The 14980-nt window shown below is 48.7% G+C and overlaps 1 protein-coding gene across 2 annotated transcripts in view; it reads right to left on the bottom strand.

Annotated features, from left to right (window-relative positions):
• LOC100644792 (sodium/potassium/calcium exchanger Nckx30C) overlaps positions 1 to 14754 on the bottom strand; it is a 44466-nt gene extending 29712 nt beyond the window's left edge. The window contains exons 1-2 of one of the 2 annotated variants that reach the window (XM_012308987.3): positions 13701 to 14754; positions 6563 to 6586 (exon numbers count right to left, since the gene is read on the bottom strand). In XM_012308987.3, the coding sequence (XP_012164377.1) occupies positions 6563 to 6586; positions 13701 to 14606 (930 nt within the window). In that variant the 5' untranslated portion in view covers positions 14607 to 14754. The remainder of the gene's footprint in view (positions 1 to 6562; positions 6587 to 13700) is intronic. The other variant, XM_012308992.3, reaches the window with a different exon arrangement.
• Between the last annotated feature and the right edge of the window lie 226 nt (positions 14755 to 14980).

Below are 14980 nucleotides of genomic sequence, written 5' to 3'. Positions count from 1 at the left end.
AGAATCGAAGAATAATAAATAGAGCGGAATAATATTCGGCAGACGTATCGTGACGCGTCGTATTCATCCGGAAATATAGGGAAATCAACCCCTAGTCGCGGATGGTGTATCATGGAAATGGGCGTGGCTTTTGTTGTCGTACCGTTTTCTGGTTGGTGCGTACACGATACACGGAATGAAAAACGGCCAATTGATATTGTTAATTGGAAACCGCTACCATGTGGATGTACGTCGAACGGGCTGACTCTGAGTTGCGCGTTTGCACGATCGCGTGCTAAGTTAAGCGCACGAGAGGCGGGTAAGCTGCTTACTCGAGCCGCTGACAAATTTATACGAGTTAGCACGATTGCTGCGCTCGTACGTCGATCGAGCGCTCTTTCAGTTTCCGTCGAAATTTCTCGGATAACCTGAGCTCTGCTTGTGTCGTAAATGGTTTGCTATTTCGAGACGCGGCCAATTCGTCGGTATCGAACGGGGCAAAACACTTGGAAAAATGACCAATTATCGACGAATCGTAAACGAACGAATGGCACGTTTCGATTTTGCCGATGAAAGTAAAAAGAAGAGAGAAAGAGAGAGAGAGAGAGAGAGAGAAGCGATCTTTCGGGCTACGTAAGTATCGTGACATTTCCATCGATCTTGTTTAATTCAGCGACGACGGAGGGCCGGAGGATCGTCTAACAAACCACGCGTCAAATTTTTACCCATCGTTTCCGACGATATCGACGATTATCGTTTTCGCGTGGTCGAATCGCCGTCGACGACCAGTTAAACGCCAGCTGCGCGGCTCGATCGGGAATAGTAATTGAATTTAGAGCGGAGAGAGAACCGATTCCGAACTTTCTAATCAAGACGCGCCATCGACGCTGCGAGATCGTTAACGATCGCGGAAATTGACCAATTAACGTCGAACCAGAAGCGGTAGAGCGCGCCGTGACTTGTGTTAGCCGCGCGTGCCGTGTCACGAATATTGCCACGCTGAATTTCCGTCTTTCAAAGTTTAACCTACATACGTAATACAGCTTTCCGTTGTGGCCGGTCGCAAACGTCAGCCGGTCGAGTCAGTTTTACGACGCTTTCCAAGCGTTTTCGTGCTACCGGCGCATATTCGCGCTCGTGTGTCCTGCAAACGTCGGGTACCGGCAGCCCTGACCTTGACCCACTTTCGCCGAAAAAAGAAACTGGCAACTCGAGCAGGACGGAAGAGAAGAATAACGGAGAAGTGCGGCGGACAAATGAGTCGGGACGAGATCTCACCGTGCAATTAACGACGGCCATGTATGTGCGCGGTCGTGTATGAATCCTCGACGCTCGACGAGCCAAGGGGATAAGCTGAAAAACGAGAAACGGCCCCCAACGAACGAAGACGTCGAACCGTGAAACGAAATCTCGTCGATTTATCTGATCGCTTAACGGCGATTTCGTCGTTCAGAGGGTACGGCAACGATCGTATTTAGGTGGTGAGAGCAGAGTGCGAGGAAACGAAGGAAAACGAGAAGAAAGCTCGCGTACATCAACCGCTACGAGTAACGATCGATCGCAGGCAGCAGACGCGGTTAATGGCCTGTTACCGATAACAGCGTTATAATTAATTATACGCAACGTCGACTATTCGCTGACAGGGGATGTATAGAAGGAGCAACTGGGAGCAAACTGGGTTGTGCGGACCGAGTAACAGAAATATCGCGTTTTGGCAGTGATGCCATAATTCCAGCCTGCTATTCATCCGCTATTCGTCTTATCTCTATTTCATCAAAATTTCCTCCGAGACTGTTCCAATTACCAGGAATCCTAGATTCTTGCAGGGCGAGTAGAATGGCGTCATGGAAGACGAAACGGAAGCCGGGGAACGCGGAGGAAACCGCGAGGAAAGTTGGAGGCGTGCGAGCGCGTTGCACTGTCGATACGTCGATACGCGCGAAAAACAAGTGGAACGTTTGAAAGGGACAGGCGGCCGGCGAATGTTTGAGCGAATAAAACGAGTATTACGGTTGCCGCGTACACGCGTTCTCTCCATACACGGGTCTCCCTTCTTTTTCTCTCTTCATTTTTTCCCCCCTTCCGTCCTTTTTCCTTTTCTTTCGCGCTTTTCTCCCTTTTCACGGCGTAACACGGCCGTTCGAAGGGAAACGGAGTCGCATTGAACGACGGTGTAGGCGTTCGTTTATCGCAGCTGGCAATATTTCAAGAGCGTGCACCGTTAGGCAAATGCGGCGAGTAGGCCGAGCGGGTCGGATTCATTCTAACTCGGTTCTTCGTCACATTCGAACAATAGCCAACTCGGCACTCGATTGTCGGCGACATCTTTTCCAACGACTCGCCAAGGACAACGCTGTTTCGAACAAACGAACTTTCCCACCCCGATTTCGAGGGGCGCATCCGTTAGATGCGAAAACAATTTGGCCTGCAAATAAACCGGCAAATAAACTCCGACGTGGAAACTGAGATTCGCTTCTGTTGCTAGATATTTACCAGGCAAACGTTCCATTTTTTCCCCCGCGAGCGACATCCCGTCCGCGGGTCATCGATCATATTCGCGAATTTTCTCGCAGGCTCGATCGATTTTCCTCGGCGGAAACCGTGCCGACTCGTCGTTCTTTCTCATTCAACGACGAACCCTTAAGAGATTAAGGCCGTACCTTGGGTATTTCGATGTTTACCGCGCTATTTATGCCTTCGATTTAGCCACCGGTCGAGCCCACCTCGATAAGAGAGTCGATCCTTGAAATTTTTAACCAGACCTTCGGACGAAGGGTCGGCATGGTCGATAAAGCGGTGAGTAACACGCTCGAACAATGGGTGAACTTGAAATTGTCAGCGTAGAGGGTGGAAAATAAAAGGGTTCGGTTGCGTGTCTATGACAGATGTCGTCGGATGACGCAGCACGAGGGGATTTCTCGGCTGTCTATCGAATCCTTTGTTTCGAAAATCGGTTTGACGTAATTGAACGAGAACCGGGGTTAAAATATTTCACCATCGATGCTAAGTAGGTCAAACAGTGGAAAAGTAAGCTACATTGAACGAGCTACTCGAACCTGGATGGGGGCAGGGGCGAGCAATTAGGACGCGAACGAAAAACTTTCTAATTATTTTGTGATCGTTGAAACGAACGATGGAAAAATCGTTAGCTAGAAGGGAAATATAAATAGCCCGTTTCGAAGGATGCGCGTTTTGCCATCGGTCAGCTCACTGCCGTGTCGTTCGCGCGTTTTCTTTCTTAATACGATCTAAATCGCGAAGCTAGTCGCGATACCATTAAGAAGACAAATGGCGCGTTCGATGGATGACAATGAATCGAGAAGCCTCTTGGTAGCATGAATGGAACGGCGACTAATATTAAAGCATCCGATAGAGAATGTGTGCATTAAGGCGTATCGAGACTCGCGTGCACTCGAATCGAGGCTTGCCGGAACATTCGTAAATAAATGATCGGCCGGCCGGCTTCGATTCACCGCCGTTGCCTTTTCCTGGCCGTTTCCTACCTAGACAAATTTGCCCGCGATCCTCAAGATCTCCCCTCGTCTCTACTTCCAGATCCAAACTTGAAATCTTATTCTTACGTAGTCGTTTCTCGTAGGCCATCCTCGTATAATCGAGAGTCTATCCGATATCGTCCGCACCGATCGATATCATCGGTTTTTAATATATTCGTGTTTCACTTAGCCATCGTCTTTTTCGTAATTGTTCCCTTCGAACGGAGAACCTAATGGCCTTTACGGTGGTTTTATAGCTGTAACGAACAAGTGGCACATCCGTGAAACACGAGCGACGACAAAAAGTTATCGTAGGAAAACGTTGCGGTTTTTATCCGCGCCCCGAGCAGATTGGAAACGCAACGGACAAAAGTGGAGCGTTCGGTGACAATCGAAACTTTTACATCGTTGGATAATATCGCGGTCTATAATTGGCACGACTCGTCTGTCAGGATGAACAAACAGTCGTTCGCGATGCGATAAATAGCGCGGTTCGTAGAGCATTGCGAACGATATAACTGACACCAGCAGAACTTAATGGGACATTAACGCGGGCTAAATCGTTCAGGCCAATATCGAACACAACGCGATATCTTTTTGTACGACGTCGTTCTCCGGAATTCGAAAATCCTTCGACAAACGAGCCGCGTCACGAAGTATCGCTAAACGCGAGATAAAGCGATCCATGGTTTTGTAATCGTCGCGTTACGATTTCCGAGCGGAACAGTCGCGATTAAATCAACGCGAGGAAACAGCAATATCGTGAGAAACGTTAGCGAAGATCGGCGCTGCTTCGAATGGCTGGAGAAAAAATGTGGCGATGCGAAGTGTTGTTAAGAGAACGGTGGATCGAGCGAGACAAAGAGAAATTAAAAGACGTGAAAACGAAGTGGCGAATCGAACTCCGGAGACTAGTGAATTTCTGCCGGCTCGATTTCTCCGCGCGGCGGATAAGATTGTGAAAAAGAACGAATAACCGTTCCCCTCGTCGTAGTCGTTCGCCAACGTCTCCGAAGAAACTAAAAGGTTCCGAAGAATCTGCGATAGACGAAGAAAACGCCTGGGAATGTTTCGAATTGAATTACGATTTCCGTCTCGACAGGATGTTTCAGCGAGCCGCGATAATGGGGTTTATAGCGACGAGCTAGTAAACGTTATTTAAATTCGAGAGAGCCACTCGAGAATGTCGCAGCGGCAAATCAACTTTACACCGACTACGATTACTTTGCTTCGCGAAACTACCACCGATATTCTCGTCTCTCTTACCGCGGTTCTTGCTGAAATATACGTCTACGTATAGCTATGATGGCTTTTCTCGCTAGGGATCGACTATCGGTACCGATAGACCCGCAATTACACAACTTTTACTTGCGACCTAGTTTGCCTTGCCATAGAAAATCACTCGGTGCAACTTTTCTCATATAGAATACGCGATAAAGGACAACAGTCTCGCCTGGATTCTCGCGAATCTTAACGGATAGTTGGTTTCTCGGCGATCGGCTACAGGCCGATGATTTATCTCGCTCGAACTAGGTCGATCGTGATCAAATCGAAACATAATTGCGATCTTCGAAGAAAACGAACGCCGCGCTTCCAGGAATATTTCATCGATCAGGCATAGACAATCGGACGTCTAGGAAACCACTTAATTTGGTTACGTACGGGCTCGACCGACCTCGTGAATCATTCACGTTTTTCCTCAAAACATCGCCAGATAGGATTGCAAAAGCGACGAGGGGTAGGGCCGAGATCGCGGTGGAAAACCAGCGTTCGGTACTGATTAATTCAATCGGATGATCTGACTTTCAGAAACGCGATTGCTATTTTGCATCGAACGCGTCTCGATTCGCGGAATCTAATCAAAGAGGAACCGATGACGCGGTCGCTACTCGGCAAACGCACAAACCCTCTCGTATTAGTTTTCCATGAAATCCTAGCTTCTCTTTAATCAGTTTATTCGTGTACGCTTACATACGTGTGGCTCAATGCGTATACGTGGTTAATGCTGCCGAAACGAACAACGAACGAAGCATTTCGATCGGTTAAAATCCCCGTACTTTTGCGCACCTGTTCAGAATGGTTTCGGATTGTTCGTAAGTACTTACCACAGTTACGATGGATATTGTTATGGAACGAGAGTCGCGTACTCGCGCAATTTCGACCGATCGAAGCAATTTCTCTTTTTCTTCCCTTTCTTGTTCTCTACGCGTCACTGTCTGGCCGTGTGTAAGCGTAAGTGTCTCTGTCAGTAGATGCTGCGTATGTGTGTGTGTGTGTGTGTGTGTGTGTGTGTGTGTGTGATTGTATGTACGTGTCTACGTATCTATTATGCGGAAACGGGGTTGAGGGCGTGGATAAACGATTCTTTTTTGTCGCAGCTGCCACTTCTCATGCGCGGAGCGACCTGGCTGCATCGGTGCATCCTGAATCGACCAAGAGTGCTTGATGAAAGAGAGATAGATCAGAACGCTGCAGCGGCTAAAGTCGAAGGTGACAATGAGGCCGCGCACCGAAATCCCACGAGGGTGAACACGCTTTACCCCTTGTACCCTTGAATATCTACGTACGTTGTTACCGCGATACCAATTTTCTTTCCTCGTGGTCTTGCACCTCGCTGCTAATCGTCAGCGAATCCCGCCGACATCGTCCGTCAAATCCGTCGGTATTATACGATTAACCGCGAAAAGAACGCGTGAAATTTCGGTCCAAAAGTCGCGCATCCCTCGCACGCAAACTCGCGTTTGATAGAGAAACGAGTCGCGAGAGGTCTGCGCGACTTCTGGAACATTCGGTTTAGTTTGATGCTGTTACGAATAAATACATCGATCAAAGGCACATGACGTGGCAAAGTACGAGACACAGAATCATGCATCGCGTCGACGCGTCGGCTGCTCGACTTTCACGGGGCAGATTCTCGATCGAGGGTGACGTGTTCCTTCGTGGAACAAGGGAGGATCGTTCCGGCGCGTAAGTCGAGCAGCCGACGAACAGTGTGTAGAAAGTTTGTCAACGGTCGTGAATAAGAAACGCAGAGGAAATATAGAGATCGTAGAGATAGAGGAAAAAAGAGATAGAGACATGCGACTCACCAATGCCTGGGCGGCGCTCTGGTGCTGCAAGCAAGAAACACCCAGTTACAATCACAGTAACGACAATCGAGTAATTGTTTGTTGATGATTCGTGATTTCGCAAGCGGCACACAATCACACGAGAATGCAGTAATCGCGGAAGCGTTTCACATAGACTTGTGCACAGAGATTACGCGTCGCAAGGAAAGGAAAGAGTATGCGGCGTCGTAAGCTTGGCCGAAGGTCGCCGCTTAATTAGCGAACAAAGGTTGGAGAAAAAGAAACGACGGAACAACTAGAAGTAGAAAAGAAAAGAAAAGAAGAGGAGGAAGAAGAAAAAAAAACAGAGCGGGAAAAAGAAGCGAAATCCTTGAAACTTACTTTCAGTCGTGCAAATAATTGCGACCTTCGATCGATACGACGGCATCTCGTTTCCCGAATGCAGTCTGTTTCGTTTTCTCCTTCGCGACATCTCGCAAGCTTGCAGAGGAAAAGCAGGGAGAGGCTCTTGTCGTCAATCACAACGAGTGTTTGCTTCTGCGATAATTACGAGGCACGATGATTGGTCCTGGTGTTGCTGAGGTGTTCGATATACCGATCGACGAAGTAATTCCGTCGCTGATTCGGCGCGGACGATCGATAGAGAATAACGCGAGCGAATCAACCGCGTCGCGATTCTCGTTTCGTCGACGCGTTCGCGTAGCAGCGTGTTCGCGCGACCTATCTCGCACGGCTGCATCCAACGTCGCCACGAGAAGATCGAGATGCCTCTGCTCGTCGAAATCCCGATGTCCGACCACGTTTCTCGCAACTAACGTTTTTCCTCTTTGACTCCCGAAAACGCTAACGCAAGCACGAGAATTTGAAGTTGCTCGCGTCGTTCCGCTCGCGAATGCCGCTACAAGTCCGAACTTTTCGCTTTTGTCTATTTCTTTATTTGCTTCGCTAACGAGGAAAGGAGTCTTGCCGTTAACGCGATAAAAGACTGGTCGGTCGGCTAAAAGAGCAGACGTAAATTGGGCCATCAGACGGGGCGATGCTTCAAAGTGTCCAAACTACGGATAATTTAGAAAAAAGAAAAACGTCGATGCTGTTAAGACGGATCGATACAGCGCTTGGAAAAAACCTCTCGACGACCATCGCGAATATAATAAATTCCAGGACGAAATACGTCTCGATAAGAAAACAACGGACTCGTAGCGCGCAACTCGACGCAAGAGAAAATGTAATACAACCCGGCGTTTGCAAGAAACGAAACGAAACGAGGAAAAAGTACGCGGTGGATTTTGAGTGTTCGACGTTTCGACAGCGTCGACCAGATTACACAGGCATATTCGAGACGAGGAGGTTTTGCCTCGAGTGCAAGTTTCGCCGCTCAAAGTTTTCCTGCCTCTTCCGTCTTTCGACAAGAACGGGAGATTTCTTAACCGCGTATTTCCCCGCGGGAAGAACCTAAATCGGCCTCGTATATATATATATCGAATCGTATATTCACCGGGAACGTGACGTAACACCAGAGTCGATCATTTTTGCACGGCTCAAGTTTAATTACCTAGAAGATAAATGTGGCGGAGGACAACAAAGACCCGAAACGAACTAGTCTCGATCACGACCGTAACTTTCCTTCGCCAGTGTCTCGCGCATTCAATGGAATGAAAATCGGTTCAACTATGACGATGCACGAAATTTAATTAGGAAAAGTTTCAGAATTTCTGCAAGTATCTTCGCGAACGCGTTCCGCTTATTCGTACCAACGAACATACGTACATCGCGATCCAACGAAATGACATTCTCCACACAGAACGTTTCCTTACGTTCGACGTACGGTCTACTTGTTAAGTGCGAGACGTTACAAGTTCTCGATGTTCGATGTTGCAAGTTTTCGACGTTTAACGGTCCAGTTTGTCGAAAAATATTAATTAACACCATCTTTTCGACAAAGAAGTCTTTGATACAGAAGGACTAATACCCGGAAAGTTGACCCGAATTCTTTTCGTATAATCGATGTAACCGATCGGAAGTTCCTCGTCTAACCGTAATAACTTCAACGAATCGAACGATAAATCAAAGTAAACCCGACCGTGTCGTTACCGCGAATCATCGTTCGATTCGATTCGGCACGATTTGCCCGCGACCATCGCGAATTTTACTCGCATCGCGCGACCTTCGACGTTTACGAAAGTTGCCGAGCGGTCGAAAACAAACCGACGACTGCGATTTCCCTCTTCAACGGCGAAACAGAGGCGCGTAAATATTTTTCTTTTTTTTCTCGCGACCTCCCCTCTCGTCTGCGTCTCCTTCTCTGCCTGTGTTTTCTCGTTGACCTGTTTGCTTTTATAAAAACAAACGGACGTATCACGACAATTCGGGACGCCAATTTTCGGTACGCGTCGGCTCAATTATCGCAAGCTGTTATCGATCGATCGTCGTACGCGTTTCCGCGTAGTATCGTCTCTGCGAGTGGAGAAGAACGGCACCGAAAGACGTCACATTTTTTTTTTTTTGGAAAGCGCGGAAATGTCACTGGTCAAGGTAGCGGAACGAATTTTCCAACCGCGAATCAATATTCCAACAAAAGAACGTCGGCCGCGCATTATCGTTAACCGACGAAAATGCCTTTCTCTCGGATGGAAAACAAGCGACGCTGGTTTGAAACAATTTTTTCCTTTTCCGAGCACCGTTTCCGAACAATCGTCTACCAACCTAACTGGATGCGCGGTTCCGTTCGATTGTTCGCCAAGACTTTTATTTCAATCATTTTATTTACCACCTTGGTCCGTCGAAGGGAGAAAACAATCGACGAAGAAAACCGTTCTCGTAATTGCGGCCGGGTAATCGCGCACGGTACAGAGCGAAACAAACCATAATTCGAACAGCGTCACTTCCGAAGGAAATCTAATCAAAAGTTACGCCTAATTCCAAGAGGTAGGCTTCCCTAATTGGAAGGTAAATGAAACTTCCAACTCGTTCGTCCGGTGTGGACAGGGTACCGCGACCGTAAACGTTAATCCCTCGTGTCGAAGTACGATCGTTTCACGTGAAACTTTGTCCCCGAAGAACCGTTTGCTCGATAGAAACTGATCGTTCGCGTTAATAGAAAAATCAAGCAATCGGGAGAAAACGAACGATATTATGTGTCCTGTGAAGGAAACAGCCGATCGAGACGCGAATGGTAGCCGATATAACGTCAGGAACAGGCTCTGCCGATTGATCGCAAACTCGTTTATCTCGAGAAAATTCTTTCCTTGGTCGGGGACGATCGCAATTTCGTAGACGAATCGGCGACTTGTGTTCCTGGCGCGAAACTTTTTACTTCCGAATTTCCCCTCGTCGAGAAACTTTCGAAATTTTCTTTCCCAGGCAAAGTTATCCTCGTCAGGAGTAGTATTTCTTCCTTTCGTGGAAAGATTCGTACGCGCCGTGTTACACTTCGGACGAATCGGGGATTACAAGAGATGCGATTACTGTGCAATTTGCTGCGCGCCATTTCGCGTACCATAGGCCGCGCCTCGCGTTTTGCTCTCACGATGGAAATCTCCGCTCCTCTTGTTCGACGCGATGTACGCGACAATCTCGGATATCCCTTCGACGTTTTTCAGATTGAAATCGACGCGACTGATCCCGCGTCACCGAAGAAGACTAACGAACGAACAGACCCACGATCGCTACGATTTCTCTCTCGACGTCGTAGATCAAACGCTTCTCCCTTTGACGGAACGACGGTACCAAACATCGTGGTAAACGTTCAAGACTCTACGTGGTTCTTTGAACGCACGAATTCGCGTGTTCCCGGCGAGTAAACGTTGTCAGCCGGACAACGACAGGCCAGACCGTTGGCTAATCATATTATTAGCATCGGTCTGTTTACCGGTCGCTGTCGAAACACTTTAGGTCGGTTCGGTCAATCGGGTTTTGTAGGCAGATTGCTGGCAACTCGAGCGTGCATGTGATCAGCGTACGTACGTTTTATATAACGCAAAGAGAAGGAAGGTGGAGCGTGCACGAGCTCGACCGTCAGTGGTTGTATATGGTCGTGGCGAGGTTAAGCGTGGAAGGGCCTCTGTCGAATCGATTCGACGATGGGTGGAGGGCCTCAGCACACTGCAATGCCGTAACTTCCCCGAGAAGGAAGATTTCGCGAGGACAGAAGAACCCGGCGTCCACAACCGGCGAACAATGGGAATGGGATGGACGAGAAAGATGACGAGAGGAAGTACCGATCAGCTTCGGTTAAACCGCTGGCGAACTTTTCTTCTTACAGACTTTTCCGATCGCCTGTCGTCCGAGGAAATTCATCGCGAGGACGACGATTTAAAACTCCTCGCGAGCCCCTAGCCTTCGCTGTCGAGAGGACTCGTGCGTTAATTAAACCTTTAATCACTCGATTGTCTGCTCGAACCGCGGCTTCCTCGTCCCGATACGATTTTTGTCTCTCGTTGCCTCGGATGATGTCGGGGTTAAACTTTGCGTGTCTCTCGAAGCAAGATTCCGCGTATTATTTATCCAGCGCTGAACGTTTCATGCGAATTCCCGGTAGTTTGAATAGCAAATCGATCGAGTAATACTCGGTGAAATTTTCGATACGCAAGGTGCACGCTACAGCGTATTGACAGTTGATTATTCCAGGAAATATGTATATAGAAATAAAGATGAACGCGTGACAATTTTCACGATGGTATTAAATCGAACGTGGAAATCGGCGAGAGAAGGTAAATTCCGATCGGTGGTTCTATCACTGTACAATTATGCAGTCATTAACGCATCGGGTTTCCGTTTTCAGCAATCACTAATCAATGTCAATAAGAGAATTGTATTTCACACTCTCGATATCGTGTCTGATTGACAGCAGAGTTTCGCTATTTTACGATATCAACGACACGGGGAATCGAGGTGCGAGAGAGAAAGTGGCCGAACGCGAAATTCGCACGATAGAAACACCGGCTGTGGACAAAGACAAGACGAAGTACGCGTCGGCGTATATTAGTTAGCTTACGCTTATAATGTATTTCTATATCGATATACAAGATGGAAGAAACAACCGTGAAACGATCCGATATAAACAGGTGAAATCATGACTAGCTGATTAAAAGCGAGTGCAGAGTTTACGGCCCTGTCTCACGACAGCGAATCATTCGCTTTTGCATACCGCTGCTACAGCGATTGCCTCGCCGTTTTATCTAGCACGATCTTGATAACGTAATTAACGTTGTCACAGTCCACGCACACGATCCATCTTCCAGCCGCGTGACAAGCGAATTTTCACACACGATTCTCGGACCGTGTACGGTCAGTAGAAAATCGCTATGAAAATACAATCATCGGGACGAAATATTACGCAACCTTTTCCCATTACGACTCGCGATTCGTCTTTTCGCGTTTCAGTCTGCACGAGACGATAATAACAGCGACACCGATCGCACGACTGTCATTTTTCTAGCTCGTAGTTGCCCGACGATCTTCCGCATCCATGAACAATCATCGGGTTGCGAAACAAGGACCATGAAGATTCCAGCACTGTCAGATATATGTGCCGTTATCCCAATTCTCAGACAATGTGTGCCGCGTTCCGATCGTTGAATACCGGGAGGAAGCGCGAGGAGACGAAAGACAAAGTTGCGCGATCAGCGGGATACAGTGAGCATAGGCCGTGCACATAGTGGAAATCGTTCGAGCACAACGAAGCGATCGATTTCGAACAGACAATAGAAAAATGTTTTTCGTATCACCCGCGGCATTTCCACGAAGGAAATACCGAACACGGTGAAGCGTGTCATCTCGATAATCAATTTCCTGCTGATTTGTCTGGAGTTTGAAATCGATCGAGTTTGTTAGCAGTGGAGAATCGGTGGATGATCGGCGGTTGTTAAAAGGTTCGATCGATAAATCAAAATTCCACCTTCGACGAAGGTAAATTACTCGATCGCGGAGAATTCAATTCGACCGATTGATTTATTCGCGTTTACATCCCGCTTGATCGAGCCATAAATTCCATCCGGCGTTCGCCATCCAAGTTCACGTCGAAGCGTTCTTTGCCGTACGTGTGACGCGCGTGATCGAGCGTGCATCGTCTAGGATACGACAACGAAGCGAATAACTGGCGGAAGTTTAATCAGACGTGGGTAGTCACGGCTGTGGAAAGAATCGATCGCGATCGAAACGCGTAATCGTTTATTATGCACAGCGTTCGATCGATCGTCGTCCGACAGAATCTTAACAGGCGCGAAACGTTGCGAAAGATGTGGAAGAGACGGTTCGTTGCTTCGCCACTCGTATCCGAAGCCGCGTTTCTCTAATTTCGAACTGGATACGCGTGGCAAAGTGTATTAATTAAGCGCGTCGTTGGATGGGTCGCGCGTAATTGGGACATCTTTGGCGCATCGGAATTTTTCGCTTGAATTTCATCGTCGAGATCGACCTTGCGCAAAGTGCGGATATGAAAAGCAACGCGCGATGATTCAAAGTCAAGCATTTTCGTCGCACCGAATTTCTTCATTCACCTGGTTCTCGGAACGAGAGATTTTCGAGGCCGTAGATCGGAAATACTAGCAGAGCATCGAATAGAACGAATCGATGAGACGAGCAACGTTCGAGCGAGGGATAAAGCGAACCGTTTGAAAATCCTATTCTATTATCTAAAGTACACAGAGGATACGTTCCGTGATAGGAAAGAGGATCGGTGCGATCAAAAGCAGTCGAGAGATGCGAGAAGAATAGGATAGAAGAAGCGAACGATAAGGGAGGAAGTAGGATAATAATCGGTAACATGGCCAATGTCGCGACCCCGATGCTCGATCAGGCCGATCATCTGCGACGAGGGAAAGGAAAAGAAAAAAACGCGGCCGATAAGAGGGCGAACGTGGTAATGTCCGTAAACGGGACAAAACACCGCCCACGAGTAGCCGTGCGAGTAGGCAAAGTCACGCGACTTTGTTCTAAGGACGGAACGGCGTGGTAGCGAGTAGCGCGATTAAACGGTCGTAGAACGTAGAGAACGTAGGTCGTAGATCGATTCGACGTAATGGAGAAAAATTATGGAAAACACGTAAAGAAGATGGATGACTAGGAGAGAGGATCGGTCTGAGAGTTCTGGTTCGAAAGAGCGTGTATCGCGTTCGTTTCAGTGTGCATACCGCGTTTGCGTTAGAAACAGTGTACATACCGAGGGCATCAGCTGATCGGTAGACCTCACCCGGGTCACCTTGTTCCTGTAGATCACTCTCTTGACCAGCTTTTCCATCGGTTGGTTCCACTTCATGAAGCTCACGTAAGCCAAGTAGAATCCAAAGAGTACGAGGGCCTCGTACCAGTAAATATAATTATCACGGAAGAAATAGATCAGGGTGAGCAGACTGGCGCTATAAAAGGTGCAGTCGCGAAATAGAGGCCACCATGTGAGGGAGAGCACGGTACGCGAGAATATAGCGCACATGCCGATCACGAAGAGAATATTGAAGACGGCCGAACCGACGATGGTGCCGATACCGACGTCGTCGAACGACACGAACACGCCGATTATCGATGTGAAGAGTTCCGGGGCCGAACCGCCGGCCGCCATGAAGGTAGCACCTGCAACGTCGTCGGCGATCTCCAGTTTCTCGATAATCACGTCCAAAGACGGCACGAAGAACTCGTCGCAAACGATCGCCAACGCGACAAACATGTACACCACACCGACTACGTGAAGTATCACGGCACCGCGTCGCCGTTGATGGACGGTGAAAAGATCTTCGGGAAACAGAGGCGCCTTCTCCTCGGTCATGTTACCGCCGACCTTCTTATGATGGTGATGATGGATGGTACTGTTGTATCCGTCCTCCCCGTGTGCATCAAACTCATCGTAGTTACCGTTCGTTAAGACGGTACCATTCACCGTGTGCACGTAGAAGGGCGTAGTTGTCGTGCTGGTGCTCGTCTGCAGAATGATCGGATTGTTCGGTGCTGGCCTGTGTCCCTCGGTTGGCGCGGGACCGATCGCCAGAGTCAGTAGAGCCGAGGCCAGTACCGCAACCGCGAATCGGCGCCTCCTTCTCCAACATGTACGTCGATCGCCGCCTGTCACGATCATCGTCGTCGGTGGTGTTGCTGGTGCTGGTATCTTGCACCCTCGAGGACGTTCGCCGTCGTTAGCGAGTCCACCGTCCTCCTCCTCCTTCTCCTCCTTCGTCTTCTTCTTCTCCGTCCACCTCCTCCTCCTCTCCTCCGTCCTCCACCACCTCTCTGGCCTCCGCCGCCGCCGCCTCCTCCACCACCACCACCACCTCCTCCGCCGGCACCACCTCCACCTCCTCCACCACCTTCTTCTGCGTGTCGTATCGTGTCGCGGCGCGGAGGGTGTACGCCAGCAGAGGTACCCTACTAAGGCTGGGTCATGTTGAAACACCGAGGAGCTGCTCTCGCATGCTCCTCCACCTTCGATGGCTCCTTTCGACGAGTGGACCT

Source organism: Bombus terrestris, chromosome 1 (assembly GCF_910591885.1).
Source record: "Bombus terrestris chromosome 1, iyBomTerr1.2, whole genome shotgun sequence".
NCBI classification, from domain to species: Eukaryota; Metazoa; Arthropoda; class Insecta; order Hymenoptera; family Apidae; genus Bombus; species Bombus terrestris.
This window is presented reverse-complemented; position numbering and strand designations above follow the sequence as displayed.